The sequence below is a fragment of the Saccostrea cucullata genome, unplaced genomic scaffold (genome assembly GCF_032062105.1).
Source record: "Saccostrea cucullata isolate Sc308-1 unplaced genomic scaffold, CSIRO_AGI_Scuc_v1 ctg454, whole genome shotgun sequence".
NCBI lineage: Eukaryota > Metazoa > Mollusca > Bivalvia > Ostreida > Ostreidae > Saccostrea > Saccostrea cuccullata.
This window is the reverse complement of record NW_026933264.1, coordinates 125748-139644: the sequence shown is the minus strand read 5'-3', so window position 1 is coordinate 139644 and position 13897 is coordinate 125748. Positions and strand designations below refer to the sequence as shown.

Genomic DNA, 13897 nt, shown 5'->3' with positions numbered 1-13897 from the left:
TAATTCTCTCCAGAATATGTAATTTAATTTAAAGGAAGAAATAAAATATCGAAGAATGAAGCAAAAGTTCTAAATAAAAAAGATAAATACTGGCCTCTTAACTCCAGGTTTCGCACATTTATTTGTAGTCTGTCATGGCGGCCTTTTCAAGTCTCAGTCAATGACATAAAAAATAACGGATAAAAAGGTGTGCATTTTCATCGTATATATATTCATTTTGCTATTCATACAAATATTTACTCTTAGAACATTGAGTGGAAATTGGTTGAACTTAGGAAAATCAAATTTTCTTAGTTGAATACACCGTATTGAATTGCTGCATAAAGGGGAACAACTTTGGACACTTTACTCACAACGAAGAATACGTCATGTGCTTAAATTTGCGTGTGACATGTGGATAGCTTTTATAATTAAATGCAGTTTATTTCTGCGGTACTTAACTTGTAACATTAATTTATTTGTAAATTTCATTTAAATTCAAGCATTTTGCAGCCTGATGGGAAGACACAGGGGGTTTGAGGAATACTTAAGAAAAGCTGCAGATAAAGAAAAGAAAAAAATAAAAGAATCAGTTTTGGAGGGTAACAAATGCTCATTACAGTGCCAATAAAATCATATATTCATAAATCTACATAAATTTGTGTACCAACAGTTCAAAAGTTTATTTAAAAAAAGAGAGAAATAACAATTAATAAAGTCACTACTTTCTGATAGTATTTAGGGCTAGGTCAAAGTCTCCTGGAGGAAATGGTGCATTTCTTGTAGCTGGGAGCAAAGGAAAGACAGAAGCAACAGTTGACAGAAATGCCGTAGAGGACATCATGAGTCCAGCAGAAAGAAAATCAAGGGGGAGGAAAAGAAAAATTAACAAATCGAAAGAAGATAGGAAAAGACACAAGGTGCTTATTTCTTTCAAACACTTATGATACTGATAGTTTGAATATGATAGTAAATGCAACTATAGTTCATGCATTTAAAGTCAATGATTTTAAAAATGGTTTCAAATGCATGCAGTATAATTGTCTGTTTGCCTGTGAATACCAAAACAAGTTTTTCTATTTACCCTTATCACAAAATTAAAGATGTTTAGGAGATATAATGATTAATAAAGAAAAATGATCTGAAGGAATTTTACTCTCAATCAGCCTCTAGTGGAAATCTAATTAAATTTATATTTTAAAAGTTAATTTATATATAATTTATTTGTGTTTATGTACATTGTTTCAGTCAGAAGAAAAAATTGATCAAGTCCAAGCACACTCTGATTCAAATCTTAGACATGTAAGTGCTTGCAAGTACTAGTACCTAGGATATTATTCAGTGTCTGGAGAGTCAAGTCATTTTTAACACTTATTTCAAATTTAAAAAATTGTTCTTCAAGATACACGTGTACATTTGAAGCTATACAGGCTTTCTGTTGAAGGCTTTGAGATCAGCACGGGAACAAGATGAATTGCATGCCAAAAATGCCATCTCAAGAATTGCCAGAAAGCGAATGACAGTGAGTACTGTATATCTGCATGTATACCAAGTCTTCTATTTTTAATCATCTGAATTATTATTTACAATGTGTTTTCAATAAAATTATTTGAATTAGTGAAACAAGTAGCATCTGAATACAATGCCTTCTTGTATGTACTTGCTTATATGTGAAATAGTTTTACAAATTATGTTTTTTCAGAGACGACTTGGATTATTTAATCAAGGCAAAAAGTCAGAAACAGTTTCAAGAGGTTAGACACACTGTAACTATCTACTATTGAACTCAATTATCTCAAACACCAATAGCTTTGACAACTACCAAATTAAAGTGAGCCTGCAATCCCAACTTCTTTTTCTTTGAGTTGAATTCTCAGATATCTCAAAAAAGTTTAAACTTGGTCTTGTTGAGTTTGGGATAGCCAGGTTCAACTGTTTGTGTATATTATTCATTTTTCTACATGTTCAAGATACATGTTGACTTTTCCATTTCATTTTTTTTTCTTAGAATTGCTTTAGCTGAATGTTATAATGCAAGAATTGTCTTGTGAATTTTGACAGAATTTTATATTTTGAATGGAAAACGAAGAACTGCAGAAGAAGATTTAGAGGAATTTCTCCATAATAGTTCGACAGACAGATACAGTGACCTAGAAAGACATAACCCTAAAATATCATGGTTAGATGTTCCTGATTAATTTAAACATCCTTTTTACCACTTTAGTTCGTGAAGATAAGAGTTAGATTATTCACCTTTGTAATATATTTGATCTGCAGGTAGTGCATAAAATTAATTGTATGAAAACGTTATATATTAATTTAATCAAATTAATAAATTCTAAAATATTGAAATGATGGTTTTATTTAAAAAAGCCATAAAACAAATGAAAAGGAAAAGTTGACTGTGAATTCAGCAGACTTGAGTAGACCTGAGACAGGATACAGGAGCTGCTCAAGTACTCACACCACTACCCCCGCCTCCATTCACAGAACGTCTGCTCCTCACAGGTACATGTACTTTAAGTATTGTGCAGAATGAACTGTTTTATATTCATTATTAGTTTAAAGCTAAAACACAATATCTGTCACTTTTCAATTGTTAATTGAAGGATTTAACTAACTTTTTGGATTTTTTTTTTTTTTACAAAATACTGTGTTTTATTCATTACTAACTCTGTTACACAATAACTGAGAATATCAGATTTTGAGTCCTGTTCATAATACTGTTTATACCCCCCCCCCACCCCTTTTAAAAAATACACAGATAAGTATATGTATGAACAAGAGAACCTGGGCCACATCGCTCACTTGAGTAACTTTGGCCATGCTTTTGTTTTCCCTCAAAACACACATATTGTTTTTACTCTGTTTCTTATTATTATTATTATTATATATTCTTTTTTCTTCTTATTTCTTCTCTGGTACTTTTTTGTTCTGAAGTGTTCTCAGAAACTGTTCACCAAACTAAGTTAAAACCTTTTTAGGGTTAGTAGGCATGTTGTGTAGATGTGCCGAACGAAGGTCATTCTGCGCGCATGCACGTGCGGGCGCGTGCAATGATAAACTTTATATTTAATATGGTTGTAACTTTTATATTTTTTGATAAAATGTTTTGAAACTCATTATATAAAGATATATAAAACATCAGATGACATGGTCAAATTTGCATGAACTCACGCGCATGCACGTGCGCTTTGCTCTGATTGGCTGAAAAAAATCTTAATGTCTTTTTTGTTGTATGATGAAATGCTTTGAAACTTAAAACATAGACATGTATTAGGATGTACTACAATATGATATATAAAATTTTTCATGAAATCACGCGCATGCACGTGCGCTGCAATCTGATTGGCTGAAACTCTAAATGACTATAACTCCCTTGAATTTCAACCAAACAGCATGGGATTTAGAACATAGATAGACATAAAGGACTCCTACAAGTTGGTATGGTCACCATTCACATGCATGCACGTGCGTGCACGTGCGCTTTGCTCTGATTGGCTGAAACAAAAATCTCAATATCTTTTCTGTTTTTTTACAAAATGCTTTGAAATTTAAAACATATGCATACTTTAAGATGTCCTACAATATGATTTATAATAATTGTCATGGAAACATGCGCATGCACGTGCGCTGCAATCTGATTGGCTTAAACTTTAAATGGCTATAACTCCCTTGTTTTTCAACCAAACAGGATGGGATTAAGAACATAGACAGACATAATGGACTCCTACAAGAAGGTATAGTCATCATGTACGTGCCTGCACGTGCATATGAGTAAAATACTGTAGACAGGATGATATCGTCATTACGCTCATGCAATCACATGCACACGCCTGCATTGCTTAAATTTGAAATACTTAGTTTACTTTTGGGAAAACGTTGTTTACGTCTTAAAAATAATTTTGCCTTCTTTTGAAACTTACAGGGAATATGGCACAAGAAGGGATTTGGGAAGCGTTTGGGGAACATCTGTAACGGTTCCCGTTACAATTAGCACTAGTTATATCTGTTGTGACCCCAGTCTACACCCAGGGTTCATGACTGGACAATTTAGAATTTACATTACCCCAGCATGCTTTCACATAAGTTTCAGCTTTTCTGGCCCAGTGGTTCTTGAGAAGAAGATTTTTGAATGACCCCACTCTGTTTTTGTCTTTTCTCGATTATCTGTTCTTGTAAGGGGACTTTGCCCTTCATGTAAACTCCCTTTACCCAAAGATGCTTTATACAAAGTTTGATTAAAGTTTGCCCAATGGTTCTTGAGAAGAAGTTGAAAATGTGAAAAGTTTATAGACGGACAGATGGACGGATGACAATGACAGACAATGGGTGATCAGAAAAGTTCACTTGAGTTTTCATCTCATGTGAGCTATCGAAAGTGGCATTTTATAAAATTGGAAAATGCAGGAAAGAAACATTGTAGTTTCTCTCTTTTATTTAAGAACTTTCAGTGTCTTATTTGTTTTTCTTGCAGTATTTTGAGCCTTGCCAGTAGTTGTGGCTCAGCATTAAGAGAGGACCATGAACAGGTTAGATCTTTCAACGTTTAAACTTCATAATTCTTACTGTGCAGGTGCAACAAAATAAAACTATCATAAAAGTTGTAAATATAATGTTCATTCAGATATATCATATAACTTTTATCCATTCAAGGAAAAATTTATTGTGTAATAAACAGTTTCCTGTGATCGTCTTTGCAATATACAAGTATATACTTTACAGTATCTTAAAAAAGGTTTGGAAATTATGGCTTATTACTTAGTATTTCAAATGCAGAACGAAACAGTTAAAAAAAAATTGAATATATATATATATGTTTCATTTCTGTTTAAAGTTATCATCTATAGAGAATATTGTGGATAAAGTTCTATCTAAGCTCAAACCACAGAAACTTTTTCCAGAAAGAGGTATAATATCTTTTTTTGTTTAATCTTAAAAAAGAACTGGATTGAGATAGATTTTATAACTTTAATCGAAAGATTTTCAGACACTCATATAGCATCATATGTATTTGATATGAAGTACTTAATCTTTTTTTAATTAAAAATGTAGATTTTGTCCAAGAAACCACAGACGAGCTAAGAAGTATAATGAGGAGAAAGTCAGTACATATGTATTTAAATATGTCAGATCAAGTTATTTCTTCATTTCAAAAGTCATTTTAAATGTCCAAAATAAAAAAAAATCCATTCAATTCAATTAAGATAATAGTTTTTTCCATGAATATGATATTGTATAATATATATTGAAAGACAATTTTGACAAGTTTATGAACATGATACTTGGTTTTTGTTTAAAATGACATTTATGCACTTTCAATCACATTTTTGCTGTTTTATAGTGCACAAAGATCATCTACACCTACGCCATCCCTGCGAATAAATTCATCTATCAAGAGATCTCTGTTAGACAGATATCTGACGCCAAAGAAAGGTAATATTAATCAAATTTATAATAATTGACAACTATTTCTGTAGAAATGTTTGTGAACTGCATCTCACCTTACAGTGATGGTGCTGATGATGTAGACTAAGATATGTGAAATTTTATATTGTTAGGTAAAACATGCTTATATAACAAAAGTTTCAGGAATGGATGAGTTTTGTTCCTTTTAAATAAATTATATTTTGCTAAATCCTTATATTTGAAAGCCAGGGAAAATGAAAACGTCTTTGCTGTAAGCAACAATTCATTGCAAGCTTGTTTGCTATAAGCATGTTTTACTGTACTTGTATTATTGCAGTTTTATAAATTCTGTACCAGTAGAAGTCTAGCTTATTAAGTTGTAGAACCTTTGCCTTTTTCTTTTGACTTTGTCAGTAAAATATGTTTAATTCATGAAATTTATTTTTTAAGATGAGAATAAGGAAAAAAGAGACCTGACAAAAGATACCGGTACTGTGTCTCCCACCATAGTAAATTCAATACCAAAAACAAAAGAGGTGAACCAACCAAAGCAGTATGTAAAGATACCAACCTCCCCTAAAGAAGTACACAGGTCCAATTCACACAAGGCCAATAGTCCACCAAACCTGCCCGTAGTACAGAGAAAGCATGAACATTTCTTCCATGATCTGTCAGACATTCAAAGTGATGCCCAAACTCTGCTGGAATGCCATGACCAGATGCTGGCAGAGGCCAACAGATACATGATAAAAGTGACAGCAAGGAGAGAGGAAATTTTCCTGGAGGATTTGTGTAATGCAGATGGTCTGGACATCCTGAGGAAGCAGGATGAGCATGCCAGGAAGCTACAGGAGCAGGATTGGAGGAGGAGTAAGGAGGAGGACAGCTGGAGGAGCCTGTTTCCTGAGCAGAATGAGGTCCGGTCCTCATCGCAGACCTCCTCAATGTCCTCAGGTTACCAGGGCAGTCAGATACTCAGGGACACAGGGAGCTGCAGGACTGAAACAGTAGGTCTTCAAAGGACTGACTTTATTTCATTAAATTTATTTAAAGCCTTTCATACTTCATCTCTTTGTTTCTTTAGGAGTAGGGATAATGAAGAACTTTAATAATGTTTCCCAAAATCTAAACTTTTGCAATTCATTTTGATTCTCAACTCTTAGAAGATACATGTAATAGACATACAGTTTGGTTGGAATTATACTGCAAAAACATTTTCTCTTTAGTAACAAATACGGTTTGTCTTCTTGTAGGTACCAGCATATGCAGCATCCATCCAGTACCCAGAGTTTATGCCACAGTTTCATGACCAAGACTACTACAGTGGAAATCACACGAGTGGAATGTCAAGTAAAGTATGCATCAATTTTAGATATAAAGCTAGCTTAGAAAATGTCCCATTTTTATATGTATAAAATGTTATAACATCTGCAATAACTGATTAGTAAAATATTCTTCTCGAGCTTCTACCGGTAATTGTTTGTATCAAACTGTCCATGTGAACCCATTAACTTAAATTTAGCAACATTATACTTTACAACAGACTTATGGCAAACACACTTATAATTTAATGAATTGATGTTTTATATCAAAGGGATTCTCATTCCTCTTCAAAATACATCCTGAACATTACAGAAATAACTAATAATGTTTTTCAAGGAAACAAAATCATCCATTCAACTTTGTTAATTGTTATAACCCCATTTTGCTGTAACATGAATATAATTTGATATTTTCAGATTAAATCCTTGGATATCCTGGAAATCCTTGACAACAATGAAGTAAAAACTCATCATCGTCCTTCAAGTCAGGATGCATACATCAATACTTCAAATTCCTTATCTAGCAGAGACATTATTGACAACCTTATCCAAGATATTGAGGTCCCCAACAGGACTCACACCATGAATAGGGATAGGATTAGTCAGCAAAAATCCCCCCACAGGGCCTCACAAGAGGAGTACCATTTCTGTCTAAAGAAACCCAGCTTAGACACACCTAGTCCCCCAGAGGAATTGTTCAAAAAGCACTCACTCATTCCTTAAGGCAATCAAAAACATTTCTTAGTAAAAATAGGAGCAATTCAATACACTCCTGTCTCAAAAAATCAATGGTGAGAAGTATGGCATATACAGAACAGGTGCAACTGGTAAAATAATTTTTTAATGTGGTGGGATGACTTTCTTTCTCAAGCCTTTTATTTTGTGCATGTAATTTCAATGCACATGTAATTTGAACATGTACATGTCGAGGTGTATATCTGTGAGGGACAAATCTGTGATAATTGTAATTTTTACCATTGATTCAGTTGTCAATTTGTGTACTTTGTTGATTTATTTATTTCTGCAACAAGTTCTGTTGAATTAAATGTCTCTATTAGCAATCTAGTACAAACTTTTTAGACTTATTATATCTAGAACATCTTTATTAATTCTAAATCAGAAATCTAGTAGGTGACAAACTTTATCTTTCTTAGGTTCCATCCAAGGCACATTTTTGTTTGTAGAAACTGTTAGTATTGGCCAATTTTTAAAAACTTCTTAGTCATTTCATTACTGTGGTTTTATGGGAGATAACTCTGAAACTACCACAAATTTCAACTAGGGACATTTAAAAACTATGACCATGCAATGTTAATAGTTTCTAAGAACAAAATTTTGCCTTTAGAGGAACCTCAATACCATAAATAAATAATTTACTGGAAACAAAGAATGTACATGCATCAACAGTACTATTTAAATTTTAGCACCAAATGATATTGATTCAGTATTCCTTGCAGATTATTTGGACTGCAAATGATCCAATAAGGAGAGCTGTACTAATGTACTAAACAGTAGCTCAGGTTCATGTCTATACATTTATTTTCAAGTCCCCTTGTTACAATCATATTCTGAATGATCTCCCTTCCAACAATGCTTTGATTGGCATTATCTTTACATCACATTGCTCTTTATATTATTGGATAACAAATACAATATTGATAAACACGAAAAGAATTTACTGAAATGAATTGATTTAATCTTCTTTTCATTCATCATTACAAGAATTTGGACTTCTAAGAATAAGAATATAATGATTTAATATCAGTTTATGGTAGCTCTGGAGGTTCTTCATCAGAATCAAATTCAACATCTTCATCTTTGACCCACTCCCCTTTCCAGTTCTTCTTCCATCCTCCTCTACAAAAGCAAATACAATCAATATAAGAATTATCTTTACACTTTATGTAAGGATTAAGAAGATTTTGAACTACTTTTCAAGACTTGAAAGAGGTATAAATTTGTCGGGAACAAATGACGATCAGAAATACAAGATATTTGAAGATACAGGCCCAGCAATATGAATAAGGAAATGCATGTAACAACACCTACCCTCTGTAATACAGGTATTTGTCTGCTAACTCCTGTTTTTCTTTTAGTTGTCTTTCATCCTCTTCACTTCTTTGTGGTGCTGTCTTTTTATTTTTGGATTTTGACAAAACTTTCAGATTGTTTGTACTGGTAGATGTATTTGAAGGTTGCTGAGAGTTATTTTGAATGTGATTAGGGACTAAACTTTCTGCTGGTATTAAAGTGTCATTGCCTCTAAACTGTTTAGCACAATTTACCATGCCAGTGTCACATGTCAAATTTCCTGTTGCTTTCCTTTTGTATGGCACAGGGTTAAAGTAATTTGTTTTTGGTGCAGAAAAAATATTCTTCAGTTGTTTTTCATGGAGAAAGGGTCCCTTCTGGCCAAGAAAATGTTCCCTGAAGTTTTTGTTGCTTTTGAACTTTTCAGATTCATTATCTCCTACGATATCCTCTTTTTTCTTGCACACCTCATTAGTTGAAACATCTTTCTTCAGAATACTAGGTACAGTTAGAGATGAATTTGACAATCTTTCTCCTGGGAGGGAAGATACATCTGTAGCAGCTGGAAATTCACACTTGTTTGTCACACTAGCATTGCTGGATTCCCCCAAGCTTACTCTTGTTTTTTGGGAATGAAACTTTTTCTTCACTCTGGGGTCATACTTGTGTCCACAACCTAGTCCTTTGTGTATTATTGTTGCCTATAATATTTAACATGAACTTAACTGAAAACATGCAAGTAAAAGTCTGTGCATAATTTTACGAAACACTCTTGCATATAAACACCTTATAATATGGTTAATATTTTTAAATTCTTCAATTCTATTCTTATACATCTAATAAAATAAGGCCATATGATTTGCTATAATCCAAACCTGCTGGATATTTGTAGTTCCATCTTTTAAGTATTGTTCATGTTTTCTCTGCTTTATAAGCATTTCTAGCTCATCCTTCTTTGCTTGAAACTGTTCCATATCTAAAGTAAAAAATCCAAGCATGTAAAATTTAATTTCAAGTTCTGAATTTGTTTACAACCAAATAGCCAATTTTGAATCACTGGTAATTTTGTAATAAAAGTAATGAATATACAGAGTATTAACAATGTTAAAAAAATTAAGTTCCTATAGCAGATTTACAAATATTCAGCTAACATACAAGCCTCATGTTTCTTTCCTTTGCGATGCTGTGACAGCATGATCACAGTATCAAATACTGGTCTGTTGGTACAAACAAGGCAAGCAAACCTGAAAGTTAAAAAATAACCATTGAAAAAAATATATTTAATTTTAATATTTGGTCACTTCATTATAATAGTGTTCTAAATGTTTCTCTCTTGATGTAAGCATGCTTTCTTTACTTAAGGAGGCTGGGGAGTCAACAAATTAACCACAAATTAACCACCAGATTTAACTAGTTTTTTTAGATACAGTATCTTAAGCTGTCAACTATCATTTGGCAAAGAAAAAATTCATATATTTTAGTTTAAAAATTTGATCATTTTTGTATATTCTTATATGGAGCTCTTCTTTTAAAGGAGATCAAAATAGTCTGAAAATGGCTGCCACCCCCCAGCCTCTTTAAATTCTCGTCATATTTCCTATTTTCACTAAATTTGCACTATTTCATATAGTGCTAAATCATGATGATTCATCAATGCTTAATTTACCATATTTTTATTTTACTGTAGGACATAAACGCTATTGTTTATTCACCTTCCATTACTTGTTAGTAAGGCCTCATCCTCTGGAATGTCTTCGGCAAACAACTCCTTTATTCTTCTTTTCTGCCAAATATGAATTATACATGTTAATACATGTACCTTTTGTCAGAACTTGGCCTTATTCTATCTAAAATTTTTATTATTAATTCAACAGTATGCAACAAACTTATTACATGTATTATATCAAATAGACAATGAGCTAGCGAAAATTTCATTCTCGCATTTAAAAGTATTCCTTACGATTATATAGAAGAAAAACAACAATTCGTGAAAATTATGTCTCGCTAAGAGTCAATGACTATCTCGCGAAAATAAGATGTCACGAAAATTTAGTGATCTACAGTACGCTTAATGGAGTTTTAGAGGCTGGTGTTATCAGAGGTCATTTTCAAGCATGTTTGTTCAAAGTTGGACAGATATGGCTTAGAGCACCTGATGAGTTCAGGGAAATATATCAGTATGATCTTGGTATGATATGCTTGACTTTCTCCCTTCCTACTACTTTTACATTTTAATATGACAGAAGACCCTCCCAAATCAATTCACAATGAAATATCTTACATGTTTCTGCAAGTGATTAAATCAGCACAAATGGCACTGTAGTCATTGACTTACATGCAAGAAAGAAAAGATTAGTTTTCATCAGACACATTATTATGGAACTTCTCCTTTTACCATTCTTTGACATTATGTAACGTTAAACCTTAGAACAGATTGAGATGGTTCTACTCTCAGATATGGTATCATACATGTTAACTCTACCGATTAAGGCGGGAGTCTACCGCTTTTTCTCTCCATCTCCCGCCTACCGATTTAATTCAGAAATCTACCGCTTTTCTACAAAAGTTGCGTCTTAAGTATTTTTGGTTCGCTTGGGAATCCATTTTTGAAGCCACTCTCATAAAATCTCGTTGGATATCGCGTGATTTGTCTCGGAAGCATACAAACGCTTTTTTAGTACCGCTGTGTACATATATTTCAAGCACGAATTTGACAACAACAACAGCACAAGATTACCAGTGATTACATTGGTTACGATAAATTTAGTCAACATCACTGCCATGAACAAGGAGATACAGCTTTTAAGAATTCGATGAAAACATTTGACATCATCTATAAAAGCACAGGAGCTCACAATTTTATCACAAATTCAATAGAAAACACTCGATTAACCAAGCCATGTGGCACATCTCTACTTTCGTTTTCGATCATCGCGGGAAATCTGATTTATATAACGAAAAATAGGGACTTGTTTTAGATCAAGTTTAAACCATGTCATCATTTGTTTTGTTTAACTACTGAATGAACATTTAGAATTATTGCCTCTAGGCTATATCAGCAAAGATCACTCTTCAAAATGCTAAGTTAAACAGCCAATCAAAGCAAAATGATGAGCATGAAAAATATTTGAATTTTTACAATTTATGTCAAACTTAAGGTGTTTCTGTCTTCTTCTTTGCAGTTGACATTTAAGATAAATTATTGTAGGATTCATTTAAGGCTACATACATGTATATTGCATGAAATATATCTATAATCCAAGCGTAAAACAACGCACGCGCAATGCTACCGCTTTTGAGGTCTGAATCTCCCTATTTTTCATCACAATAGGTTAACATGTATGATGGTATATAATGGAAATAAATAAAGTGAACCCAGCAAGCGCCACTCGCACTAACAGCTCTAACAAAAACACCTGGGTGAAGAGAAAATTAGGATTTTGCATATTGTTCCAATCCAAATTATTTTTTCCTGCATTTATCTCTAGAACCACAACCCCCTAAATAGCAAATAGCTTCTTGTCGAAAAACTACATTCTCACAGTAACAAGAATTTCCAAGTAAATAAAGAGTACTTATCTTGATTTAATAGATAGCAGGGGCTGACAAATAGATTTTTCAAATCTGGATCACATACGAAGTGTGACAAACAAAGGAAGATAACTCTTACAACAAAATAATTTTAATTTCGTGGAAAACTATGACATTTTAAAAAATATTTATTGACTGATCTTTTTTAAAGTCACTTGCCCTTGGACAAGTGCCTATTAAAAATTCACTTGCCCGCCTCTAAATCTCACTAGCGCGGGCGTCGGGCAATGGGATTTGTCAGACCCTGGATAGTAAATGAATAGAAAATTGAGCTTTTTAAAAATTAATTTAAGCACTGTCCAGACTTTGAATTGGTATCGTAACTTACTAACTTACATACATGAAACGTCAAGTGTCTGACATCAGACTTACACGCGAGGCCTTCTTGTGATGTTGGCCTACTGCCTAGCACCCAAGGCCTTCTGAGTGCAAGCAGCTTCAGTTGTGCTTGTACTCAGAAGGCCTTGGTTATTAGGGTACCTGAATGTGTGAGTCTAGACATAACAAGTATTGTGCACAGTTGGAAGCCTCATTCTAAATTCAACACAGAGCAGGTATCTGTGCTAGGCCTAATGATGGTACCGTGAACATATAATATTATCAGGATTCATAAATATGCATTTAACATATGTTTAACGTATGTTCAACATATATTTATTTCAAACATACGTTTAACATATGTTTTGAGTTTGACACTTTTTACAATAAAACGTCTTCAACGTAAGGAAATGTTCAACAGCTCAATTTTCCTGCCAACAAAGTTGAGAGTTACCTTACATTTTAAATAACTTATAAATTAAATTCGTGATAGACTAAGTTCAGTTATCCACATTAATTTCTGGGTTGCATGTTTTTGGACAGGATATACCATTTGTAGACCCCCCCCCCCCTCACGCCTTCCTGGCCTAAGAAAGAAATCCTGGACCTGTGCCTGCTTTAAAGCCTAATATAAATTACACGAAATTTATTTTATGTTAATTTTAAACAAATGGACTTCAAGTAAAAAAAAAATAAATTCATATATTAAGATGAATTTGAATATATATTTATTTACAATAATGTAGATGCTCATTTCTTGTAGACGCCCACATAAAAAAGGAAGGATGTCTACTCTGTTACTCTGTACCCTCACCCCCATCCTCTTCAAATCTTGATCATAAAATATTTTACTTTTTTTAAGCTAAATTTATCAGGTATAGACAAAATGTTTTCAACTCATTAATTGTATTATATTACATACTCTCAACACTCCTAATTGGTTGGTATCGTCGCCATCTCTCTTAAATGACATTTCTGTAGTGAGTAGTAAGCTTTGGTTGCAATTTAACGTCTACTTCAGTGTGTGTCTGGCGTGTCTCACTGTCTGGTTGGTTGTCAGTGCTTTACATATTGTTTCCACTTTTTAAGATCCTGATCCCGATGTATAATAAAAAAGAGCACTGATAGAAAAAAAAATTCTGCCATAAAATGAGACAGGTGACACCTGTTAAATAAGCTTTGGTAAATAACTATGATTAACTTATTATTAATGATATTTTTAATGTAATAGAGTAATTACTGTCTTT

At 33.1% G+C, this 13897-nt stretch overlaps 2 protein-coding genes across 2 annotated transcripts; one reads left to right on the top strand and one right to left on the bottom strand.

Annotated features, from left to right (window-relative positions):
* The first annotated feature begins 136 nt into the window (after window positions 1-136).
* LOC134237821 (uncharacterized) lies at window positions 137-7713 on the top strand. The gene is made up of 15 exons (XM_062719969.1): window positions 137-187; window positions 493-581; window positions 715-899; window positions 1228-1281; window positions 1424-1501; window positions 1682-1733; window positions 2041-2158; window positions 2353-2487; window positions 4457-4511; window positions 4817-4889; window positions 5035-5083; window positions 5324-5415; window positions 5839-6395; window positions 6642-6743; window positions 7128-7713. The coding sequence occupies exons 2-15, from the start codon at window positions 497-499 to the stop codon at window positions 7431-7433; spliced, it is 1941 nt and encodes a 646-aa protein (XP_062575953.1). The 5' UTR covers window positions 137-187; window positions 493-496; the 3' UTR covers window positions 7434-7713.
* Window positions 7714-8236: 523 nt separating this feature from the next.
* On the bottom strand, window positions 8237-13671 carry LOC134237820 (sodium channel modifier 1-like). Its single transcript, XM_062719968.1, has 6 exons — window positions 13573-13671; window positions 10454-10524; window positions 9897-9985; window positions 9617-9717; window positions 8760-9442; window positions 8237-8567 (listed from the first exon to the last, which is right to left on the bottom strand). Exons 1-6 carry the CDS (start codon window positions 13621-13623, stop codon window positions 8477-8479), a joined length of 1086 nt encoding a protein of 361 aa, XP_062575952.1. The 5' UTR covers window positions 13624-13671; the 3' UTR covers window positions 8237-8476.
* Window positions 13672-13897: the final 226 nt, after the last annotated feature.

Coding starts and splice junctions, on each gene's coding strand:
- LOC134237821 (XM_062719969.1), top strand. CDS start 497: ATGGGAAGACACAGGGGGTTTGAGGAATACTTAAGAAAAGCTGCAGAT. Junction 582..714: donor AAAAGAATCAGTTTTGGAGG/GTAACAAATGCT, acceptor ACTTTCTGATAG/TATTTAGGGCTAGGTCAAAG. Junction 1,282..1,423: donor CTGATTCAAATCTTAGACAT/GTAAGTGCTTGC, acceptor TTTCTGTTGAAG/GCTTTGAGATCAGCACGGGA.
- LOC134237820 (XM_062719968.1), bottom strand. CDS start 13,623: ATGTCATTTAAGAGAGATGGCGACGATACCAACCAATTAGGAGTGTTG. Junction 10,525..13,572: donor ACCAATTAGGAGTGTTGAGA/GTATGTAATATA, acceptor CATATTTGGCAG/AAAAGAAGAATAAAGGAGTT. Junction 9,443..9,616: donor GAACTACAAATATCCAGCAG/GTTTGGATTATA, acceptor TAAATATTATAG/GCAACAATAATACACAAAGG.